The sequence below is a fragment of the Cygnus olor genome, chromosome 2 (assembly GCF_009769625.2).
Source record: "Cygnus olor isolate bCygOlo1 chromosome 2, bCygOlo1.pri.v2, whole genome shotgun sequence".
Classification (NCBI taxonomy): Eukaryota; Metazoa; Chordata; class Aves; order Anseriformes; family Anatidae; genus Cygnus; species Cygnus olor.
Window position 1 is genome coordinate 114,965,724 of NC_049170.1, and position 25,689 is coordinate 114,991,412.

General features: G+C 36.6%; 1 protein-coding gene across 4 annotated transcripts in view; it reads right to left on the reverse strand.

Annotated features, from left to right (window-relative positions):
- The window catches only part of TRAPPC8 (trafficking protein particle complex subunit 8), a 49,127-nt gene that overhangs the window by 3,337 nt on the left and 20,101 nt on the right, over window positions 1-25,689 (reverse strand). For 2 of the 4 annotated variants that reach the window (XM_040550292.1, XM_040550290.1), the window contains 17 exons: window positions 24,816-24,947; window positions 22,621-22,845; window positions 21,776-21,884; window positions 20,550-20,744; window positions 20,246-20,373; window positions 19,106-19,180; window positions 18,317-18,443; window positions 17,105-17,262; window positions 16,190-16,632; window positions 14,245-14,392; window positions 12,881-12,977; window positions 12,016-12,084; window positions 11,859-11,899; window positions 10,316-10,501; window positions 9,659-9,760; window positions 2,338-2,385; window positions 845-990 (listed from right to left, as the gene is read on the reverse strand). In XM_040550292.1, the coding sequence (XP_040406226.1) occupies window positions 845-990; window positions 2,338-2,385; window positions 9,659-9,760; window positions 10,316-10,501; window positions 11,859-11,899; window positions 12,016-12,084; window positions 12,881-12,977; window positions 14,245-14,392; window positions 16,190-16,632; window positions 17,105-17,262; window positions 18,317-18,443; window positions 19,106-19,180; window positions 20,246-20,373; window positions 20,550-20,744; window positions 21,776-21,884; window positions 22,621-22,845; window positions 24,816-24,947 (2,429 nt within the window). The remainder of the gene's footprint in view (window positions 1-844; window positions 991-2,337; window positions 2,386-9,658; window positions 9,761-10,315; window positions 10,502-11,858; window positions 11,900-12,015; window positions 12,085-12,880; window positions 12,978-14,244; window positions 14,393-16,189; window positions 16,633-17,104; window positions 17,263-18,316; window positions 18,444-19,105; window positions 19,181-20,245; window positions 20,374-20,549; window positions 20,745-21,775; window positions 21,885-22,620; window positions 22,846-24,815; window positions 24,948-25,689) is intronic. The other 2 variants (XM_040550293.1, XM_040550291.1) reach the window with 1 other exon arrangement.

Genomic DNA, 25,689 nt, shown 5'->3' on the forward strand with positions numbered 1-25,689 from the left:
AAGTTAGACAAACAAGAAGAGAACTACTAGAAACTATAATGAAGATATGAACTTGTTTCTGGAAACATGCGCACTTCGTAATTGTCGTTAAAATATGACACCTTATAAAGTGTTAGATTTTGTAAGGAAAGAAATCCTTCTCTGTTGGCAAATTACATTACCTTAAAGTAAATGCAAGTATAACACAGCAAAGCTCTCGGGGAAAAAAAAACCCAGACCCAAATAGCTATTTTAATGTTACATGTACAATTCATTTCATGTCTAGAAATTAATTTGGGGGCAGTTGTTCAGATCACTTTCATTTTGGAAGAGTCAAAAATTTTTGCAGGCTCCAACTAATTCACCCTAGTAGTCTGCTTTTTGACAGGTTAATTTTGAGATTCTTCCAGGAGAGAAGCCTAAGGAATCGAAACCATTATCATCTTTATTTTTGATGTAAGTCAGAACCATGGCTGATCTTGACAAGTCATATACTGTAGACATAGCAGTTCTTTTAATTTAAGGGTACTGTTTACTGTCTGCCTAGCTCCTCAGAGTAGTTATGCTGCTTCTTCCTTTGACACCCACCAAAACGCACACAAAGGCACCAGGGTATTTATTTTGTTTTCAGTAAGTTTGATAACGTTCCCAATTAACATTAGAACTGCAAACTGTGATATTACAGCCTGTTTTGCTACATTGAACTTCTATTTTACCTATGCATTACCTAAGCAGCAAGTTTCAGAATTTGGCAAGATTTCATGCTGTTTTGTCTTCTGTACTATAATCTACATTGCATCTCTCAACAGGATTTATGTCAAATTAACAATATTTCAAAAGGTTCCGAAGAAAATATTCCGCTAACCTTTTTTGATGAAAAGAGTGACTGAAAGATTCTGGGTAATGAAGACTCGTCTTGATAAGATTGGAAAGCTGCTCTGGTGTTGGTCTTGCGGGTCCTGGTGTACTTTCTGGTCGAAAAAACTTTAAGAGAGCCATTTCTGGTAACTCCTGAAACAAATTCAGAATGACATTTAAAACATTGGCATGAGGCACCATGCAACACAATAAATCCAGTCACAGAAGTTACAAGTTTTTATTATGAACTCTAATTCCATGGACATGTCTACAGCTTAATTATTCCAATTTTTGTATTTAAGCATGCTAAGTAAAGAAATGATATGGCTATCAGTTACCTTCTTTTAAGAGAGATTTCACAGCTGATTGTGAAAACACTATCTGTGCAAGCTTCACAAAAGCAGGCTAGTGTTGTGGTAATTTGTTGCATTTTGGTTTTGTTTTCTTTTTAAGAAAAAGGGACAGCATTTAGTTCCTAATTAAGAAGCTGTAACTAGAAAATACCCATCACCTACCCTGGGAAGTTCACAACAGAAAAGCCAATAACCAAGTTTCCCAGAAAAGATCCAAAGTAAAGCGAACAAATTCACGGAAACATGCTAACAATGACAGAAGGATTTAAAAAGGCAGAGTATGTCAAGAATTGTATAGCAAGCTCTTGTAGACATTGAAGTTGCCTTTCCTTGTCCCCAGCTGAAAGCCCAAGTAAAGCACTGACATTACGTGGGATTCATCCTAACCTTATAAGCAGAATCACGCTCTGAAGCAGAAGAAATCAGATGACAAAGATGCAACACCAAATGAGGCAATTGGGCTACATTTGGTCCAGCATTACAGTACTATTCTGTTGAACTCTGTTCAACATTTAATCTGTTTTGCAAGCAGGATTTATTGAGGAAGGGGCTACCTTCTTTATTGCCTTATGAATCTATTCTACAAAAAGTCCACCTTTAGAAAAAAATAGAATTTGCAGCAATAAATGTGACTACTTCAAGTGAAGGAAGATTTAAACACACGAATAAGACAGTACACTGCACAAAGTAATACTTTTCATTTAAGGATGGGGGGTTGTACCTTCTACGTTGAACAGATATACTACAGGAACAAAACCTGACTCAAACACAGGGGGCCCAGTGAAATCTGCAAGCATTCTGCAATCTGTAAACATCTCTCTGCTGATATACCAGACAAGCCAAATGTGTTTTTTTGGTGTTTTTTTGTTTTTCTTTCTTCTTGAAAGGAAGAATAGCTTTCTTAAGCTATATTTCATTGTTACTGTGTAGTATCTCTCCCCCCAAATTGCTTTAAGCCCTGAATGAATTTGTTAGTTCCACCCCAACTTTATATGTACCTAATTTGATGGAACTTCACAGCATGAAAAACACCAGCCTTCAAGAGTTCAAATTATAGTTTTTCATTTGAATTTCTCTCAAATTATAACAACCTCTTTGATCATACACCAATATCCTACATACTGTAGTTTGCCCTAGAGTTAATTACCTGTTCCAAGTCCTCCCAATCAGAACTCCCGAGTATTTTTTTAAAACCCTACAAAAGACAAATACGAAGATTTATCTCTACAAATAGACAAAAACATCATGAAATGCAGCAGGAACATTTACTGGTGAAAGTGCAGTATACTAGTAATATTTCAAATCTCTATTTCTAATACTACACCATCACAGGGCTAAATTTTAATTCCAGTCACCCTCTAGGTGTCAGATTCAACTAAAGATGTCCATTTCTTCAAGTTCAGCTGCTCAAAGTCTTTTTTTTTTTTTTTTTTGCAATTTATCTAGAACAAAGGCTGTATGACATTTAGCACATGATTCTCTTACCTAATGCTTCAGGAGGGAATTAAACACTTCCAAATGGTAACCAAGAAGATCTGCATGCAGACCATGGAGCTACCTACAGATATCTAATAAGAAATGCCAAGTTTAAAGATGCATTAAACTCCTTCCCTACTCTGGAGCTTCAGAAACTGAATCAAAACTACTAAAAAAAGATGCCCATACTCACTTGGGCACCTGTACCCTCCCCTTCAAGAATATGCACCAAACAGATAATAGCCTCAAGTCACACTTAAAGTAAAACAAAACTAAAAATTAAATGCGTGGTATTTTGTTGCTCAAATCCTAGAACACCAGCCTAACTGGAGTTTTGCCTTTGTTTTTTGCCTTTTTAAAGTTCTGAGACCTAAAGTCAGCTTGTTGACCCATTATAGTTCTTTGCAAAACTTCTGTGGGCCACAGTACACAGCAAGCACCGTATGTTCCATACAAGAAGGCCACAACGACATTCAGGATACTCCCTTTAAATAATAGTTTAGGCGCAATTTAAAGGTCTCAACCATATGTAACAGTAGTGGTACAGATAAGCTTGATTGGAATGGGTTTCATCATAGAGTTTGGAAGAACTGAATTTGACAGTTGCAGCAGAACCTTTTTTCCCTGTCAAGTTATTTAGCTGCATTTAAGTTTGTCTTTTTTTTTTTTTATGAAAACATTCAATAGAGAGCAGCAACAGAACTGCACCACTCCCACAGCTGCCTTCCAATAGCTACAAACTGTATGACTGGTACTAGAAATGCTGTTTCTGTTATTAGAAAACTTTTTGCTGTCCAAAGTCATATACAAAGCTCAGCTTCATATGTACACCTATAAAAATACACAAGCTTACTGTTCCAACTAGAATAATCTTCACAATTTCACTATTTATTCAGTATTTTTTAAAAAAAGTAAGGACCATTACAGTGAGGTTTTTTGCTTCTTTGAAAGAAAGAAGTGTATTATCCCTAGTTACGCTTCTGAAATCATGTACTATTCACAGAAATTTTTGATTTCTCCAGAAACTGTACTAATAAACCAATTAAAGCTAGAAAAGTCAAAATTTACACCCTGATCAATATATCTTTTGCATTATACGATAGATGTAATAGATAGGTCTGCCCATAATAAGTCCTTTAACTTTAGAAGGCACTTTCAAAGTAAGAAGTCCTTCCTTTCCATCAGATAGGCAGAAATGATGGTATCTTTACATGCAACTATTTTTTTTTTTTCTTTTAAGGAGTATTGGACAACTTAAAGTTTTCAACTTCAGAGACAATCTTCCCAATGATTGGGTCAATGTACTCTTAAAGATATCAGGGAAAAAAATAAAACCAGAGTACCATTTTTAAATCTCAGTTTTACACTGGTTTTCTTCACTACATGATTTGTCTATATTCACTCTAACTCCCAAGTTATACCTACATTAAGAAGTAGCGTTACCAAAAGCAATCATCTCTGAAGTGAAACTCTGCTAATCTGCTAAAAAGTCAGCATCCATTCCATAAGGATTTCATAAGGATTTCATGGATTTTCCTTTGGGCTCACACCAGTCTGATCCACAGAACTGAAACAGCAGCCCAGAAGCACATCTTGTGCAGCCCTGGGGCATACACAGATTAATCCTGTCTGGAAGGAATCTCTAAGTTTGGGCAATACAGGACCCCTCCACAATTAAAGTGAAAGGAGAGCGCCATACATGGGAACAGAATCATTTAAAAAGTATGCTTGAATTAATGCACTCATACTTACTTAACCTCATATAAACAAGTTAAAACTAAATCACGCTCATGTGCTAACATGTTCCACAAGTATGGGTGCTAGTAGTGTAAGAACATGATGAAATTCCGAAGTGGTAAGTCCCTACCTGGTAAGTCCCTACCAGGCTGCTCCTCATCTTTGGTCAGTGTCAAGTCTTTGTCAATCAAAATTATGGCAAATGCCCCAGTCCACAATACTACTTCAACCCCACTATACAGAATGCACTGTGCTTTTGCTTCAGAACCTTTCTGCTTGAATTGACTGGATTAGGAAAAAAAATGGGAGAAAAAGTAGAAAGAAACAGTATTGAAGAACAGCCCTAGGTGAGAATAGATGTTTGAAGAAATCTGAAGTTATTCTGCCCTTTTACTTTGAAGTATGGTATGGAGGTAAAGAACTCAAGTGACAGAATAGCTGTATTTTGGATGCGGTCATATTTTGACCTTCATTTAATACAGCTGAATTTCTGAAAACAAACTTCAGAAGAGAAACATTCTCCTTAGCAGTACTGTTGTCAAAAAAAAATATATATATATATATATATATTATCTACAAGTAACAGTTAGGTTTTATTAGTGAGGTTTTTACTTTGACTAGGCCATACACCACTGTGTGGCACCTTTGAACTTCTGATTCAGCAAAAAGCTATATTTAGCAGGTCTTTTTCTACCTTTTACAAAAGAGCATTTTTTCCCAAAGTATATGTGAGGGAAAGGATAGGTAGGTAGATGTTTTCTGTACTGTTCAGAGAGCTTTCTGTACGACACATAAAAATGGTTTAACAGAGTCAATATTTGTTAAGTGTTCTGTCAGCATTCTGTGTCCCAATTCCAAAATTCTAGAAGATGCAAGTAGCTCCTCACATCACCCGAGATATCTACTGTGTCCAGCAACCTATGCTCGAAAACATTTAATTACCTACTTAATTTTGCAGATAAAAACCCTGTAGTGTAAAAACAAGAGTCTGTCTACAATGACAGAAAAGCAGCCTTGATTATAATGAAAAAAGTTTAACGTTTATGATTATATAATGATCACACGTGGGAATAAAGTAAAGCATGTGCATTTGAGCTTTCAAATAAAGTTCAGAGAATTTCTCTTTTTAACGCAAGTATAAAGAAATTTTAGCCAGAAACATTTTAGGCATTTCCTCAACCCCACTATCTTGTATTTTATGGAAACCGTACTTTTTTTTTTTTTAAATCAAATGCTCTGCCAAGTTATGCTGCTGTGGTACAGGAATAATCACATCCTGTTGTCTGTTCCACAATGAACCAAATGGAAGTAACCTGTCCTTGCATTTCAGACAGCAGACTTAACATTTTAGCTGAGAAACCTTAAGATGACTATATATCAGCACACACAATTACCAATCTATCAGCAACTGCCTAAGGAACTTGAGAAACATGCCAATGAATACAGATCTAGTGCTTCTCTAATGCAGACCTTTACCGAAGCTTTGTTTCTCTGACAGGTTGTTTAAGCTTGAATAAATCCAAACAAAACCCTTAAAGGCTAGCAAAAAATTAAGTCAATAACTGACAAAGCAGAGGTCAGCAAGCACACAGAGGTTAAATTCCCCCTCCTCCCCCCCAAAAAAAAAGTAAGCTATCCAGATTTACTTAACGCAATTATTTGAAGAATTCCATTAAGATTGGAATCACTTGGAGTTTACTTTAACATAAATTAATAGAACAAAACAAAGGGGTGGGGGGGTACAGTTTTACTCATGTTTTCTCGAAGTCTACTGTGAAATTGCTCTTGGTTGGGAGTTGCTGTATTGCCAGAAGCAACAGTTCTGTTGGTGGTTATAACACCATGAAAAAGAAGCAGTTCAAGTAAAGAGGAAAAAAAGCCACTCAAAAAGCAGCAAGTAAAAACACAGCAAGAAACACAGGGAGTGAAGCAGACTCTTGCACCCTCAGTGACCACTGTTCAGAATCTGCAAATACATTTATTTTCCAGAACCAAGCAGCTCTTCATAGCTTAACCGTATAAAGTTGTGGTAAAAAGCATGCATCTCCATCTCCCTCTGCTGTCTAGTCCACAGAAAACAGCTAAATGCTATACTGTCAGCCCAAGACACTCGGAAACAGTCTGGTTTCCAACCTCGTTGATGACTTACACAAAATAAACACAGATTTACAAAGAAACTATTTGACTGTTACAGTTCTGGGAGGTATGTACTGAAATCGTAATGGCAGAAGTACTGTTTGACTCTGGGATTTCCTCCACCCCATTTCACTGCTTGTGTAACTTTAACTAAAGAGCAAGATATTTTAAAGAGAATATGCAAGCCTTAACTAACAGATGAAGTATATTATTTTCCCTGCATAGCGTCTCTTAATCCTACTTTGGCGATTCTTTAAACTCTTTACTTCATTCACTCCACATATTTAACTGCTGCAAAGTCTCCGATCATTTAACTTGTTACAGAGGACAATCAGATGATCAGAAGCAGCCAGCACGGGTTTATAAAGGGCAGGTCCTGCTTGATTAACCTGATCTCCTTCTGTGACAAGATACCATGCTTAGCAGATAAGGACAAGACTGTGGATGTTATCTGGATTTTAGTAAAGCATTTGACATTGTTTCATACAGTTTCTCCAGGAGAACATGGTTGCTCATGGCTTGGACAGGCGTACAGTTCACTAGGTGAAGAACTGGCTGAAGAGTCACAGTGCACAGAATTCAACGTGGTTGGTGGCCAGTCATCAGTAGCGTCCTTCGGGGCTCAGTCTCATTGCAGAGGGTTCTCAATAGGCTAAATCAACATGCATTCCAGTCATGACATTCAACAAGGCTCAGTGCTGGGTCCTGCACTCGGGTCATAAGAACCCCAGGCAGTGGTACAGGCTTGGGAAAGAGTGGCTGGAGTTGCCTAGCAAAGAAAAGGACCTGGGGGGTGCTTGTCAAGCTGAACATGAGCCAGCAGCATCCCCAGCTGGCCAAGAAGGCCAAAGGCATCCTGACCCACATGAAAAATAGTGTGGCCAGCAGGACCAGGGAAGTAATTGGACCCCTGCACAGGGCACTGATGAGACCACACCTCAAATACTGTGTTTGGTTTAGGGCCCCTCACTACAATAAGGGTGTTGACTTGCTCCGGCATATGCAGAGAAGAGCACCAAAGCTGGTGAAGCGAGCGGAAAACAAGGCTTATGAGGAGCAACCAGGGGAACTGGGGTTGTTTAGTGGGAACAACAGCAGGCTGAGAAGAGACCTCATTCCTCTCTATAACTACCTTAAGGGAGGCTGTAATAAGGAGGGTGTCCATCTCCTTTCTCAGGTGACTGCATGTGAGGAAACAGTCTCAAGTTGCACAAGGGGAGGCTTATATTTCTTCACGGACAGGGTGTTCAAGCATTGAAACAGGCTGCCCAGGGGAGTGGTGGAGGTATTCAAGAGACATACAGACACCCAAGGACATGGTAGGGACTCCGTAGGTCAGGTTGATGGTTGGACTTGATCTTGAAGGTCTTTCCAAACCTTCGAACTCAGAGGAGTTTGTCTTCTCATGATAAAAAATGCCAATTAAAAGTATGTGAGCATACAAAGTCTCTCCCTCTTCTGCCATCCTGAGATTACAGGCTCTTGAAGTCCAATTTCAACCTGAGCTTTGGTTACCATGAAGGCAGAGGAGCTAAGCATTTATTAAAAACAACCACCCTACTCAAACTAGATTTCAACACCATGACAGTACAGATGGATTTCTGCTTCTAAAGGTACAGAATGGTTCAAAACAAAGTTCTGAAAATTTGTTCATTAAGTGTATATAATCAATGTAGCATCTATTTGTAGTTGTAATAACAATATTGATGAGAATGCAGCCTCTAATCTTTAAGACAGTAGCATGCATTCCTCAACAAGTTGTGATCATTTTTGTTTAGCTTAAAACAACTAAACTCAATGCAGACATCTAGTATTCCGATACAGTCAACAAAAAATGAAAATCCCTATACCTAGCATGTCTAATGTTTGGTGATACGTTTATTTAGGATGCAGATGTGATTCTTTTAGGATGCAGATGCAATTCATTCCTACTTCTCTCCCCATCCATTTGCTAGAACAAGACCTCAACAGGATCAAGGAGCAGAATTCAACAGCATTTTCTCTTGTAACTTCAGATGTTTACAGTATGATCTACTGTTCTACATACAACTTAAAATACAGGAAAGAATATTAGAATGGGAAGTAATCATTAGACCAATACAGTATAATATTGTAAGCATAGCTTGAGTCCACACATGCAGAGGCTTCCGTTGTTTTTGCAAGAGAAACCTCTTCAGAAGTTAGGATTTACATTTTCTGATTCTTCAGTGGGAATGAACAGCAGCCAGTTTAGATCAAACTAACGTCCCTTCTGATCTATTTCAATTTCATAGCATAAAAGGACTAAACAGAAAAGCCTTTGCGATGTAAATTACTTACAGGCTTATGAACCAAAGCCAAATGCATAGCTTCAGATATCTGAGTAATTCACTATTTGTGTTATAACAATCTCTATAGAAAGTCACATTTGTCTTAGTGTTTTCTTACCAGAAAAGAGTAAGAGGGCTCACTAAAAGCTGCATATGTTTTCACCAGAATTGCATTACAAAGGAACCAGAACCAAAACAAGAAGGAGCAGCATTGTACTGGCCAACAGAAAACTAAATAAGTATGTTTTTCATTTTACACATTAGCCACCTTCATACAAAATTGCATACACGTTTTTATGCAAACTTATCTATAACTTTCATAGTTGTTACTGTTTCATGTACCAAGAGATACATACAAATTTCTTGCAGATGTTTTCTTTGTATAACCAAACAGGCTATAAAATTTGAAAATGAAATAATGTATTAAGCTAGTTTATATATTCTAATAAATCTTTCAATGTCTTACTAATTTCCCCAGAGTTTCTGCTTTTGTTTTTAAAAATTTTACAATAAAGGCCTTCACTTAGAAGTCGTACGTAGTAGAATTTATGAAATTTTTATCCTGTTAACACTTAAAAATAATTACATCATTTTAACTTTGACTTAATCTATTAATAAGCTTCTAGATGTAGTCTGAAATACCAGGGAACAGTTTACAAAAACAACGACATAGCTGTACCTTACTGAAGTCTTACATTAGATTTTACAAAAGCACCCAAAATGATTCCACTTACTTCCATTTACAAGAAAATGCATCAAACGCATTTTGGGAAAGAAGCGATTGCAAAGGAAAGTTTCATAGTAGATTACCTGCTTCTGAGGAAATGAAAAAACCTCCTTCCCAACTGTGTTAAGGGCAATATGATGCTGGCCTTCCAAAATAAGCTGCTTATTGTCTTCCACAACATATGCCTACAAAATACAGAACAGAGACCACAGACATTAGCAGACCAAAAGCAATGATAAGCTTCATAGTTAACATTCTCTCCTTAACTGGAAGATGTTTTGTCCAAAACCTAAATGCTAACTTGACTTACATATTTATGTTTATGCTTTAAATTTTGCAAGCACAAACAACTGTGGTTCAGACTGCTAATTGCCACTACTTAAGACTTGCATTCTGGTAAATTGGGTCTTCTTCAAAGCACACGGGGTCACTCTTACAGATCTATAATAAAAGCAAGCATTATGAAAACTTAAAATGTATTTTTTTGTTAATTTTCTCTTAAAAAAAAGAGCTTACAAGAACGGGATGCATGTAGGACAGCATAAAACCATTTAAGTGGTTTACTACAAGTATTAGGACTGTCTTGGCTTCTTACCACTTTTTTAGTTTATTAGTCTGGTTTTAAAAAGTTACATCTGTAAGTTTTGTACAAGTATGCTTGAAAGTTCAGGATGCGACATAGTTGTAAGCTCTCTGAAATTTGGCTATGAGTTTTGACATGTAGAAAATAATATACTTACCTTCCACAGTACAACAACATTCAAGTCCACTTCACTGCATCTTTGTATCAATCTGACTGCCTCATCAAATGATTGTTTCACAGCCCTCTGAGATCCATGAGTATGAGATTGCACATGTGTTTTTTTTAATTCAGAGGATAAGCTTTGAAAAAGAAAGTCTGCACAAGGACTAGCTGAACTTATTATCTGCAAGAAAAAGAAAGTGCTCTCAGGAAAAGATGCAAGCTGGTACAAGTTTCCCTAACAGAACTCATCATTGTAGTATTTCAGTTCCATTCTCAAACAATCTTTTGCAAATATGCCACTAATTTTGGTTACAATGCTTGCTCTTTTTACAGCCATCAGCACTACATAGTGAAACCTCCAAAGCAACATACGGGAACAGGACTACAGATCACTGATCTAAAATCACAAGTACTGAACTTAGAAATAAGGTATTTGATTATTACCAGACAGCCTACTGAGGCTATAATAATCAAGAGAGCTGAAGCATCTCCTCTGAACTAACGTACATGCAAATCACTACTGTTTTATTAATACTAATTAGTATTTTAACTAATTATTAGGTTAATAATAAATTCTTCTAGTTAATTACCCTATAATTGCCAGTTAGGAATGTACACTTAACTAGCAAAGATTAGAGATCCCACCTGTTTTACAGGTGCAGAAGTACTGTGCTGTTTGTCAAGTTTGGAAAAGCTTAGCATAAGCAGTGACAAATGTCAAAAGCTTATTAAGGAAGTGGTGGTTAAGACTGACATCAATGATGCCTGGACAAACATGATAAATAAGACTTTAGCTTCCTCCATTTAAAAGAATGTCAGACATTCCAGAATATGTTGTTGCAGAGCTGCTGTTTTTTTCCCCCCATCGGCAGAATACTTGTATCCAAGGAGAATAACTGCTTTTTGAAGTAATTGCCTAGAAGGGAAGGAACCCTTCCCACAGCCCAAGTGGAGAATATTTTCTTACAAGAAAGCTGAAGTTCATGAAGCCTATCCAGATTTTCAGTCCTAAACTCAATTTATATGTCTATAAAAGAAATGGCATTGAGTAGCTTTTCTTTGGCTTTAAAAAGCCAGATGCATACATGGAAAATATACCCTCAACGTAAAACAAGCGATCTAGTACCGACATCCAACTAACCAAATTCATTACCTTAGTGTAGATTTCTGATCCAATTAAGTGTCTTGTTTTCTCAGGTTTTGGAAAAACATTCTATGTACCAAGATCATTTTCTAAACTGATTCTTCTTCAGACATTTGTACGCTTAAACAGATTAATAGGGTGTGGTAGCCTGTAATTCTAACCATCTTTCAAGAAATTAGAGAAACAGACTCCCTGAACTGATTGCAACCTAAATTAGTGGTTTTGAAATTCTAGTACCTACATTCATTAGAGGTTTCCAATGTTTACAATAATCTGGAGTTAGAATTCTTAATTTATCTTAGTGAAAAGATAAAAAAACAATAGAATAAGTAAAAAAGGATTTCACTAGGCTACTTGCACAAGACATAATATGCAGTTGCACCAGTTAACTTACCTGCTCATTTCCAAAGACAATATCTGCAAATGTGTAGTTTTCTAAGGGATAAAAAGAGAAGGCATCATTTCAGCATCACAAAAAGTAAACTGCAGTAGACAACACCCCAACTGTAATCCCCTTCAAAAAATGTTACCTCATTCAAAAGAGAACCTACCTTCTGAGTTTTTGCATCTTACTGCTTTAAAGCACAACTTTGCTTTCTCTCTGCTAGCAAGTTTAGTATCTGAAAAAAAAATCACAAATTTTTTTTCCCCTTCAACATAATCACTTAGCATCCCATACTAGCCAAAAGTCAGCCTTTGAACTTCACAAATAAAACCACACTGACACTTAAATAGCATGTCTGAACAAGCAGAACAACTGCATTATAGTAAAGATGACTTTCTGCTAACCCATTCCACCTACTTCTATAGCAGAAAACAAGCTGCACTACGTAAAGCAGATACAGAGAAAGAAAGAAGGAACAGAAGACAAAATCATATCCAACTGGTTCACCTTCAATACTAATGCAAGAAGATTTGTCTAGATTCACTTTAAATATATAAAGCATCAGCATACATGTAAAGATAGCACGTTAGATACAATAATAGATGTCTGTTTTCTTGGGTTGCCTTTTCAAAAATTAGCAAGGTATATTAGCTAAGGCAGGATACACAGCACTAGCAATTCTGGTATATTTCTAATAACTGAATAGAGCATTTGTCAAATATTCTGTTGATCAGTCAAATGTTACACTGATATACACAAACAGAAATAAAAGAATGCCACGAGACACTTTTCTTGCGAGGCAAGTTATCAGCCAACCCAGACATGGATTTCTCCACAACACTTAAATAATTTACCTGTAAATTAAGACCATGTTTTAAGTTAATGAAAGTTGAAAGGCACTTTGCTTGAAAGGAACACAAAAACATCTATAACTGAGTTATTCTGAAAGGCAAGTTCAACTTCTTACAAGATTAACTTTCTCATCAGGCAGAAGCTGGACTTGCTATCCTTTTGGTATTAAGGATACACACCTTTGTCTTCAGAGATGTTAACAGATTTTTGAAGCTTCCAGTGTTTGCTATTACTTGAAACTTGAACTATATGAAACTCTTTAACACCAGCCTCACTCTAAGAAAGAAACAAAAATGATGTCAAATAAGACCAGTCATACTTGTAGTGTTCTTCATTGCACAGTATGTGTTCATCACAAAGTGGTACTGTTGGAATCTTCATTTAACTCTTCATTCACGCCACCTGCAATACAGTACTAAGGAGACAAGAACAGATTGAAGACCCACTGTAATATAAAACAGTCCCGGCTCCCAGCAACTTTGAATTCCAGTAAGCAAAGCTGTAAGAAGATGAAAAAGATCCTATGGACAAACTCCCACAAGGTGGCATTTTAGATTAACGTGACTATAATAAAACCTAGACTTTTTTAAACTCCAATGCAGACCATTGTCCAAAAGGACACTTAGTTTCTAAGACTACTTCAGGATCCTTGCAAAAACATAAATCCCAGAAATTCAACAGCTCTTAAAATTACATATATATACACGATGGAAAGTAGCTTTTGGGATGGTTTTCTTTATTGGAAAGAATGAAATGACAGTGGAAAAATAAGTTTTGCACAATGTCATCTGTAAACTCGCTAACTGCTTTGTGTACTCCCTCCTCCTCAAAGAAGGCTGGCAATATTCACCTTAGTATCTGAAGAAAAAAGAACGTACACACTTAACTTGAAATGACAAATCAGCTCCAAGATTCTCCATGATTCCACTACCATTTAAGTGTCTAGGAATTCTAATAAGCAGAGGATTCGATTACCTGGCCTTGTTAAAAAAAATGGGAGCAGCTTTAACCAGAAAAAGTAAATTTAAATTAACACAGTTAGAAAAACTGAAATATTGTCATCTGCTTTGCTAAGCCATCAGACCACAACAGACATATCTGCGTTTGGATTGTGTTTCCAAACGTGAGAGTTTGTTAACGAATATGGACGCGGAAGCTTCCTTCAGGTTATTGCTAATTCTACTGGGGTTGGGGGTGCAGCACAGAGAGAAGGAACACAGGTTGCCTCATTCAGAGAGATGCAAGCATTAGGAACATCCATGAATTTGGAATAAGTCTTCCAAAAGGAGCTTGAAGACAGATTCAAAATCACATACATTTAGTGTTGAGGTGGTTCTAGCAGACATCCATAGCTAGTTTTGAGGCATAACTTAATGTTAGTACTTTCTTTCCAACATTAATTTGAAAGTCTAAATATGCAAGGCTTACTTAATATTTCCAGTCAGAATGTTAGTATAAAAGCTTTTAATTAAATATTGGTTCTACTGGCGACATTTACATGTCTGCTGAGCTTAACAGTATTGTCATTAAAGAAAGAACTTACAGTATTGATATTTTCTACATCCACAAACACCAACATGTTGTCCCCTCCACCTTCATCATCTTCAAGTGCATTACTTCTGCAGACAGTAGCTCGAATATGTAGAGATCGACTAGTACAAATAACTGCAGTGTGCCTTAATACTCTATGACTAGAAATGGAAGGAAAAACAACATTCTGAAGAACCAGGACTGCTGTCCATAACTTCTCATCAAGTCTAGCTTTTACATTTCTCATCCATATCAAGCTATTAAACAATTTATTCCCTTCAATGACCAAAAAGGCATTTTTCTTTTTAACATATCATTTTGATAAGATGCTAAACAACCATGCTGCAATGGATAAGAAACTGTTTGAACAGTGCCTACCCAGTTCAAGCTACCAGAAAAAAAGGTCAGATGTTACCATGACAAAAAATACTTTGTTAATATTTCAGATATAAAACAAGTGGCATAATGAAAGCAAACAGGCAGAGGGATGTAATTAAGCAATTTAACATCACCACATGCTTTGGAAATACAGTTTTTCAGCAAGTAAACCATAAAAGGCTCACTAGTGAGTCACAGCTCCTGCACAAACATTTACCAAAACACCACCGCATTCAACAAATTCCCATGGACTGGGAGTTATCAAAGGGTACATTTACATGATTTGTAGTTTGATTTTCAGGAACATGTTGTTGATCTAATCTTGACAGTCTTCAACTTACTTTGCTTTGGTTTACATGATGAAAAAGTCTCAGAAGCCAAGCTCACTTGCTCTTTCTCAGAACTAGCCTGAAAAACAATGTCAGCTTGTGGCTGGAGCTTAAGTGCATGGGACTAGAGCTCACCTAAGGTACCATCACACCTAAGGCACCATCATCCTGAATGTCTACCGTATGGAGGCAGCTCCTCAGCTCTGATGCTACAGAAGCATTGCTCCTAGCCTGCACTACTACTTAACGAAGGCTGAGATGCACTTCTCCAGACAAATGAATCTAGCACATACAGCTCCCTAATGAAATTCTCTCCCAGAAAATTAAATAATTACATTTATTTAGTCCACAATCAGATTTCTTATTGGAAAGAAAACTAAATCTAGATAAAGCCTATTAAAACTTCTTTTCTGCTCTAGCTTTGAGCTCTAACAGCTCTAAGGTAATGTTGTATGCACAGTACTTATAGAATGGTAAAAGACAGCTTGTAGGGGCAGGAGGTGACAAGAATAGACAGTCTTCATAGTGAAGCTTTAGTAAACAGATAAATTCAGAAATGCCTTCCTAAAGGCTGATACCTTCACTTTCTGAGCAAAGGCCTATTTACCCCAGAATCTTTGAAGAACGGGTTTCTCAAAGTAAGTTCCTCTGAGCTACCTTAGCTTGGGAAACATGTGGGACTTGAGAATAAGCAATAGTAAAGTTAAAGGAATGTACTATTTGTTAGCTTGTAGTATCAAACAACTGTTCATTGTCCCAGGAATGGTCCAAAGAAGAGCTATACAACAGCATGCAAGTCAAACTTGGTATTTAACCCCTACAAAGGGTAACTTCATCATAATACAATCACTAGCCACATTTTAATTAGGAAAAAATCTTCGGTTTAAAGCAGACTGTTTTGTTGTTTTTTTTTAATATAAAATACAGAAAGAAAAAGTCATGAAGTTTTTCTTCTGTCCCGCAGGGTGATGTGCTCCCAGAGACACAAACTATGAACAGTCTCTGTATCAAGCAGTTCCATTAACTCCCCCTCTGTTAAGTTATTAAATATTGGCGCTCTGATGGAAGAAGTATAGGCTATATAGTTTCACATGAAAACTGGATCATACAATAAAGTTATTGCTTAGAACAGCAGATAATAGGCCACATATCTTCACTGCAATTCAGAGAAATTCAGTAGAGTTTAAATTTATGCTTATGGTGTTTATTATTAACAGCCTAATAAGTAGGAGAAAAAGGTAGATAACTTACCACATTTTTGAGTGTCTTTTAACACTTTCATAGTAAAATAAAAAGTTTATTTCATGAACACCTTCTTCATCCGGTCCTCGTAACCACATTGGCAGCTGCACTGATGCCCCAGGAAGAAGAACTGAGTCAGGAAGTGGGACTTGTATTACCTCAGGTTGACCTCCTGTGCCAACCCCAAAGTCTACAGAAGAAGCTGAAGATAGCAATGCAGTACGCACAGAGGTAGGATCTGTCACAACAGTCTTGTAAGCACTACAGTTTTCAGAAGCTGAAGGACTTAGTGGTGTTAGAACTGCAGTATTTGCACCAAAAGTAAAAAATTCTGGATGCTTGGACACAACCTTCAGCGCAGTAAGAGGACACTTGCTTACATTCACAAATTCCACATATGCTTTTCTGATTTCTCCACAAAGAAGCCCTGTAGGAAAGTTTATAAAGAACACCTGTATTGGAGAGAACAGGAGGAGAAAAAAACTGAACATTGAGCAAAGTTACGAATGAGCTTTAAAAAATCTAGCACTTAAACTATTGAGTGCTGTCATTAGCCAGAGAGACCACTTCAATAACCCTAGGAAGAAAAACCACCACTTTTGTTAACCAACTTGAAGTATTCCAGATGAAAAATGGCAAACAAAGACACCTATTTGACTCTTCCCTACCTATAGTTATAATTTGGCTACAAAAGCTGCTGCAAACTAAAAAAATCGAAAGGGAGTATAACAATTTCAGAATTACATTAATTTGGAGGCTTCAAGTCTCCTTTGGAAAACAAAACACAGATTATGACCTGTCAGTGCCAAATTTAACTGGAAAGACTTAAACATAAATGAAGTTTAAGACTTCATTGTTTGAACTACATTTATAGTTCTAGATTCAGCAATTTGCTCAAAATTACCAGTAGAAAAAGCTACATACCTCCAACAAAGGCATTTCTTCTGTAATAATGGGATCTAAACGTCGATCAGGTCCATACTTAATTGATGTTTTTTCTTCTTTTGTGTTATTAAGTCGAGGCCCCTGGATTTCTAAGTCTTGTCGTCCTCGTACAGATAACCCATTGGAGACAAACTTTCCTGAAACAGTTTTAAAAGCTTTTTTTAAAGCAACTCTTTCTGCAAAGTGATCTGAACTTCCCTTCCCAATCTTACAAATCATTTTGATTCTTGTTACTGTGAACATGCAGTGTTCACTGATTAAGCAGCATCACTGACAAAAAACTATTCACAGCTTACTGTGACACAGAATGCATTGCTATTGCAAGTTCAGACAGCCAGATATCCATTTAAATTTTGCCCTTTAAATTTTACTTCAATTCTTTAAAGTTCTGGCAGTAAAAAGAATAAGGATATGAGACTGGCTGGGAAAAGGGGAGGGGGTATTGAGTAAAGGTGATCCATTTAACTTCCTAATTTCTGCCAAGCTATGAAAAAGTTGCTCAAAACGTTTTCTTCCTTCAAAAACAGGCCACCACTCTTCAGATGATTTTTATTCCAAAAGCTTAGCCACAAATTTCCAGTTCACAGATAGTTAACCAAGCTTATTTCTTTTAGACATCTGCAAGTATGTACTTTAATCCCCATTTACTTCAAGAATGAAATTTTCCCTGTGGGAGACAGTTCCAGATGAATGACTCAACAAAACATATTAAGTAACATGCAATTAAGGCATTTATATGTTAATATAAAGGAAAGACAACCAAAAAAAGTCAAGATAAGTAAACTATATCAGCTAAATTTATATTTGGGAATCTATGTCAAAAAGGTTAGTGCAACACAGAAAAGTTAAAAGAAAGTTAAAAAAGGAACAAAAATAAATGGTAAAGGAGTCAATAAATTTGTTATAGACACCATAGATGGAATATATGAATTTAAGGGTTTCAGAATTTCTAAAGATTTAAAAGGAATGTAGGAACAGGTTTTGCAGAAGTTACTTCCTTTCTTATGGTAATCATATGGATGCCAATTCATTATTTCCCCATTCCAGTTTCTCTCTCCCTATTTGATTCTATATCTTTACTTAAAGAAAGGCCTTGCATTGTCAAAACACTGGACCACAATTCAGTTTTACTCAGCAGAATCCACAACTCCCCTTTCCAGACACACACACTTGAAGGAATAATATACGTACCTTCCTGTAATCCAATAGAAGGATCTATCCCATCTAATGTCACAGTACCCTGAACAGTGCCAAGATTATAAACGACTCCCAGAATATGTAGCTCCCCTGTTTGATGGGGAAAGAGCTTTAGTCTTGCCTGTGGAGATATGTTAAATTTTTGGTGTTGTTGCTACTAAATAAGTAATATTACATTTAAATGTCCAATTACTAAAGACTCTCATAGCTACATTTACTTTACAGTTGCATAAGACATAACCATATATAGTAAATACAGGTCATTTACAGGAAAGTACTTGTTACATGAGAAAAGAATCCTAAATTGTAATAAAATTTAACTTGAACAGAGTTTGAATTTTTAAGGAATTTTTCAGAATTTTTAAGGTGTGAAGGGACCATTGGAGGTCTTGTCTGACAACCCTGCACAAGCAGGGCCACCTAGAGCTGCTTTGCCCAAGGACCTCTCCCAGTTAGGTTTGGAATATCTCTGGGGGAGACTCCATAACCTCTCTGGGCTGCCTGTGCTCCATCAGCCACACAGTAAACTCTGCTTCCTGATGTTCAGACAGAACATTCCATGTTTCAGTACGTGCCCATTGCATCTTGTCCTATCTCACTCTCCCTTCAGTTACTTATACGCATTGATGAGATCTAAAAAATCCAGTTCTTCACACATAGTAACATTTCCTCTAAGTTTGAATTCAGGTTGTAACATGACTGAACTCCATCCTATCCCAAAGTTTTAAGAAGAGATAACATTGATAAGACTATTATCAATGTTATATAAAGTATGGTACTTACCACTTTTGTCTCCTCACTATTAATTAGAAATTCTGCTATTGCTTCAGTTCCTATCATATCATCATCGCATTTTCCCTGAAAAAGAAGACAGACCTTCTCAGATATTACTCCTGGACAGAAAGATTGCCATATATACTATTTCTTGCAGCTTTCCTAGAGTGTTCAAGAACAAAAAGCACACAAATTCCAGTTTACAGACTTAAAAATTGGCAATGTTGTATGCCCATCCTCTTGGACTTTCTGAACTGTAGCAGCTGCTGAGAGTTCAAACATGTACTTGAGAGAAATTTAAGACTTATCACTGATTAAAAACAGTTCCAGTTTATAATTTCATTGATACTCACAGAAGTATTGATTGTACCATTAAAGTAGCAGTTTAGACAAGAATAAAATTGCAAATGTATGGTAACTGTTGAGACTTATTTATATAAAACCTCATAACTAGCAGAAACTTGCAGCACCTTTACAGATCACTATGTTCCAAAACTTTTTTTTGTCTAAGAAACCAAATTATCAACAAATTTCCTGTAATATTCAGTATCAGAACATATAACAGCATTAAAAATAAGGGAGTTAGAAGAGTCCTTAAGAAGGAAGTTCTGGCAGTATTAGTTTAAGCGTCAAATTAAACAGTAGTAAGTAGTTCACTGAAAATACTCAAAATATTTTCCATTTTACTTCTAGATACATAGAGGTTCATATATCATACCAGCACCACTTTTCAGAACACATACTTCACTACATACAAAGTAGTGAGTAAGAAATAGGCATTACATAAAATACTTATTAACACGGCAAGTCATTTCTATCGGTCAAGGTGCCTATTGTGACTCAGATATGCTACACGTGCAATAAAACGTTGAAGTATTTTGCTTTGCATTACTGTAATGAGTATTGTAAAGCCTAAGTTTGTTAACTTGGTTGCTTCGTGCCTGTAAGTGTGTGAAAATCTAGAGCAATTCATAATGAATCATATACAGTAGCTGCCTTCCCTTTCCCCACAGCCCCCACCTTTTAAATTTACACTTAAACCAGCTGTTTTCATACTCTGAAACTTTGAAAACTTAAGTTTTCAACCTTTTAACTCCATAACTAACTGCCTGGGTTTTTTTGTTTGGAAAAAGATAACGCTTTCCTTACCGGCTCTTTTGCTTCACCATGTTTAGCACTGAAGTCTTTGTGTTGAAATTTCCACAGCAATGAAAGGTCAGTCAACAGAAGTGGAACTTTCAATGGGTTTCGGAAAGAGACTTCTACAGTTATTGGTTCTATTAAAGAAACATAAGAAAATAATGACAACAGGCTACCCCCATCATTCTGAAGGCTCACTTAATTCAGAAGGCCAATAACATAAAAATTGGTTTAAGTCTACAACAGCGCAGGAAATACTGTACAAATTCATTTCAGAAATAAAGTGAGCTAATTGTATAAATCTCAGCTTTACCTTCTACCACTGCAAGGGGAAATCTGGAGTTATCTGAATAGCGATTTAAGCAGAACTGTGTTGGTTGAAAGTTTGCAGGTATTACTCCTTTGTTGATCACAGAAACAACCTGCTCCTCAAGTTCCTTCCACTGTTGTGATGACTCCGAGTCATACTCCTGATCCAGACTCACATGTGTTGCTGCCTGCTTTTCACCTAATAATAGAAAGGCAATCTTAGAAAACGACAACAGTGGCACACAACAAATGCAGAGGGCTGCACTGGCAATTTAGCAAGTATTGTTAAAAAGATTCAGTTCTCAGTCAGCATCACTTTTGAGATTACAGTTAATCAACTAGTCAGTGGACTGCCAGACACTTTGTTGTGGGGAGCTGGGGGTCAGCCTCTTCTCGCAGATAACTAGTGAGAGGGCTAAAGGGAATGGCCTCAAGTTGCACCAGGGGAGGTTCAGGTTGGAAATTAGGAGACATTTCTTCTCAGAAAGTAGTCAGGCATTGGAATGGGTTTCCCAGGGAAGTGGTGGCATCACTGTCCCTGAGGGCGTTTAAGGAAAGGTTGGACGTGATGCTTAGGGACGTGGTTTAGTGGGTGATACTGGTAGTAGGGGTATGGTTGGACCAGATGATCTTGGAGGTCTTTTCCAACCTTAATGATTCTATGACTCTGAAACGCACATGTAGAAGATACCAAGGATGATCCGAGAACACTTTTACGTGCAAATATTGGAATTCTATGATTTTAGCATGCTATGTAGTATACTTAGCAGTATATACAGTTTATTTTTATTTTATACCAGAGTACAGACCCAGTTTACACAAGAATTTCCACTCAACATGCTTTCCATTCAGGAATCGGTGTTTCAAACACTTCATCCTAGAGAAAGTTAACTGGAAAGCTAATTTCTAGCTCTGACACTAGCATCTAGCATTTACTAAAGCATTTAAATCCCTTTCATGAAGTTCATGACGGACTTGCATTGAAGCATCAAGCTATTAAAAATAATGAAAGTCAGTACGATTGCCTATGAGGTTTTCATATCTACACAAGGAGTCTGAATACATTTAGAGAGTAGGTGCTAAGCTGAAGCTTTTCTTTTTGAAATCCAACTTCAGAAGTTACCTTGCCACATTATTTTTTATGTAACAATGATTTTTAAGAAGAGAAATTGCATAGGTTTTAGTTCCATAAGAAATGAATTTTAAGCTGTTTACATAAAGTTTTCTAACCTTCTGCTGGTCTTCGATCATGCCCAAAGAAAATACGGGTTGCTGAACTGTTAATATATGGTAAAGGAAGCTGTGGTAAGGGACCATCAGGTGACAGCTGGGTTACATTCTAGAGTAAAGGAGGAAAATAGTGTCATGTCATTATCAAAGCACATAACATACACGCTGCACATTACCAATGTTTGAATGATAAGGAGACCAAGTTTTAAGCATTCAACACTTGAACAAGTATTTTTAAATATGAAATGAATCATTTCAGTTAACTGTTCTGAGATTTCATTCTGCCTCAGTCTTCTGCAGTATTTTCTCTCTCAAAAAGATCTTAAAGTCCATGAAGTCTTTACAGAAAAAAAAAAAACAATCTCCATTGTGTACTCTAACCACTGTTGTGGCTGCATGGCTGTTGCAAACTTCATTATGGTGCAAGGCCTAACTCGGAATTTGATAAGCTACATTCACTACACCACCACCATTCAATAGACTCTCACCACACTGTGGATTCAAATACCAGTCTCAAAAAAGGTCTAACATAAAATAGCAAATACTACAAACATTCTGTTTATAAGCTTTAAAAGACACTAAGCAACTGGAAGACTGCAAGTTTTGTGGAGATAATCAGCACTAAACTCCCTGTAACATACACTCATCAGTGGAAATAAACTTAACACACATTAGATGCTGCAAATTTGCTCTTTGAAACCTAAAGCAAAAAATAAGCACATCAACTAGAGAAAAACCAACCCTGGAACAACGCAAGTGCGACAGAAAATCAATCAGTAATGTAATACAAAATTACCATTAATGAAATTGCTGACCACTTCAGGAATTAAAAGAAAATCATTTACCTTATAAACATAAAGATACTCTCTTAAAAAAGCTCCTTGCTGAGCTGGAGGTTGTTTACTATCATTGATCAAAATATGCCTGAATGCAGACACAGCATTATCAAGCTGACGAAGCGTAAAGGACTGGCGACCAATAGTGAAGTTAATATGATCTTCTGCAAGAGACCAGCCTTTGCCCTTATAAACCTGCATGGCTTGACAGTAGCAACGTAAGGCATGTTTTTTCTGAAAGAAAAAAAACAAGATTATTTCTCAGACAGTCCCATTAACCAAGCACTGCAACTGTAATACCAGGAAGATTGAACAGCAAGTCAGAAAGTTATTTACCACAATCCCCACTATATTAAGCATAACAACATTTGCAGAACTGTACCTCATAGAACCTGGTCAACATTAATCTAAACACAGAAATAGTGCTGGCTCCTACACTGCAGTGCCTAGCTTGCAGATAAAGTTCACGTTCTCCAGTATCAGTAACAGACTGTAAGTTAGAAAACAAGACTAGTTTTAAAAATACCGTTCTGCATTGCTTTAGAACTGACTGCAGGAGCTTGTAGAGGTCTATTAGCAAGCCTTAGAACAAACTACGTTTATTACATTTCACTCTAGTAACTGAATCTTCATGTCACATCTCCACTCAATTTTTCAGTAAAAAAAAGATGCTTAGGACAAAATTCACACCAAGTAAAGCAACAGACAGCCCCTAGAGTACATACAGGACAAAGTTATCAATTGCATCAGCCAACATGAAATGGATGCTTTACTCCCAATGACCTCTACAGTTCCTTAACTGTGGATACATCAGGACCTGGGCATTCAATCCCAGGTCTACACACTGAACATCTGCATAGGTAGTCACTGTACAGGCAAGTCTCAGCTTCTCAAAAACATTCCCTTATTTACAGCATTAACAGGAATTAATCCAAGATATGTTCAAGTAAGTATGGCAACAACAGCAGAGGACGAGCAGTAATCCCTTAATATCAGGATGTTTTAATATGATAATATTTAATATTGCAGTATGTAGCTGAGCAGCCTGTCTGACTTTGCAGTAGTTTTTAATATTTTGCTGTTTAAGATATGGAAAAAAAAATAGCGTATGTTTACTGTAACACTGAAAAGCATTTACTGGAAAACAGAATCCTTACAAGTATTAAACAAGCAACAGTAAAGCTGTTACCTGAATATTACGTCAAAGCATTACAAAATGTATGCAGTTTTCCAGGCAGAAGAATGAGATTTAAAACAAAATAAAATGGAAAAAACTTATGAGCAGATACCTATCAGTAGCATTGTCAGAACTATAGATAAAGAACCTACTGCAAGAAGAGAACCAAATGGGAGAATACTCTTACTATTTTTGCTGGAGGGGAGGAAGGGGGAGGTCTTAAAACACCACCCCTATACACACACACAGTTTTGTTTCAAATGTAGATCTGATGCCTAGGCTCTTCTGTATTATTGACTTGAAATACAAATTGTATTGATACCTTGTATCACAAGTTTGCAGCTTTTAAGTAAGAAGAAATTGACTATTTGTGGACAGCCCCATAACTGAATTCCAGTGGCTAACCTCAACAGAAATCAAACAAGCTGCCCATAGAGTCTACTGCACAACTGAGACACAAAGCACATGATTCATGTCCAAACTGAGTTTATCACAGAGCTGCCTACCCAGGAATGTGAGTGGAAGTAGAACTAGTTTGGATTGGTTTAATTGGTAGAATCGATCCACAGCCAGACAACTATAGTTTGTCTTGTATTATTCATACACTTAAAACTCCACTGAAAAGTATCCTGTCTTCCTTGTGCTTTAGCTATAATCTCTAAATTTTGTTATTATTCTAATAGAATTTAACAAAACTAACTCCTGCAACTCATTCATCTCAAGAGTAAAAATACTCCCTTATACAATGAAATACGACTTTCTATTTGGGGATAAAACTGAGACCCAGAAATTAAAAAAAAGGCATTACTGAATTTCAAGCCAGTGATCTTCAGTATTACTTCCAATACAAATATAAAAGACCAAGGCAGGAATCATTGTCAGAAGATCACTGCGCTCAATAGTTTTAACTAACACAAAACTATCAGAAGCTACATGTCTTTTACCAAACTAATAATCTGAATGGCATGTTAAATGTGTTAAGTATCAAATACCGATCATATTTGCCATCTGGAAAGATAATACTTACCTGTCCTGCTTTACTAAACCTGTGGCCTGCTAATATCATATGAAATGCAAACTTTCTAACCATGGGACTTTTCATGTTTATAAAGCAGTGTGCTGCCTGCTCCAACAGAAGCGCACTACGAAGATCTGAATCCTATTTAAAAGGGAAAAGGAGAATTAGCCTCAAAATCAAATATAAATGTAACTGTAACAGTAGCTTGTTTTAATGCTAACAGGAAAAGGATGTAACATTGCTGTAAAGCCGAAAAGCCTTAAATACAAACATATGTATGCACACAAAAATAAATGAAAACTAGAAGTATTTTTCACTTTGTCACATGCATGGTGATAAATAGTGATAACCAAAAGTGCTGTTAACAATCACCTCCCTCCATCCCCATTTATAAACCAGCTCCAGTGTGAGTTACAATAAATATGTTCTGCCTCTTCATTTACTCAGGCTATGAAGGACTCTGCTACCCTTTTTCCTCCCTCTCTCCCTCAATTTCAGATATTGTCTTATTTCAAGGCTTAATAAAATTAAGGGAAAATAGAGGAAATGTAGCTTAGTGAATTTAGATCACAAGAACCAGAATGCTTTCCTCACAGTATACAATTCCTTACTATTATCCCCTTTTCTTCTCATGCCAAGACACAGCTATATTACTTCAACCAATAAGAATAGAATCTATTTGATTTTACCAGTACTCAACTCTACTGTTATCAGTAGTGTCTAAGTATGTGCCTGGACTACAAATATACTGAGACAACTTCACAGTATCCTGTATTTTCCTTGCAACTGCCAAAAGGCAACAAAAGTATACTACACATAATTTAAAGAAATAAAACGATTGCACACAGCCACTAGTATTTATATTTATGTAACTTATACTGCT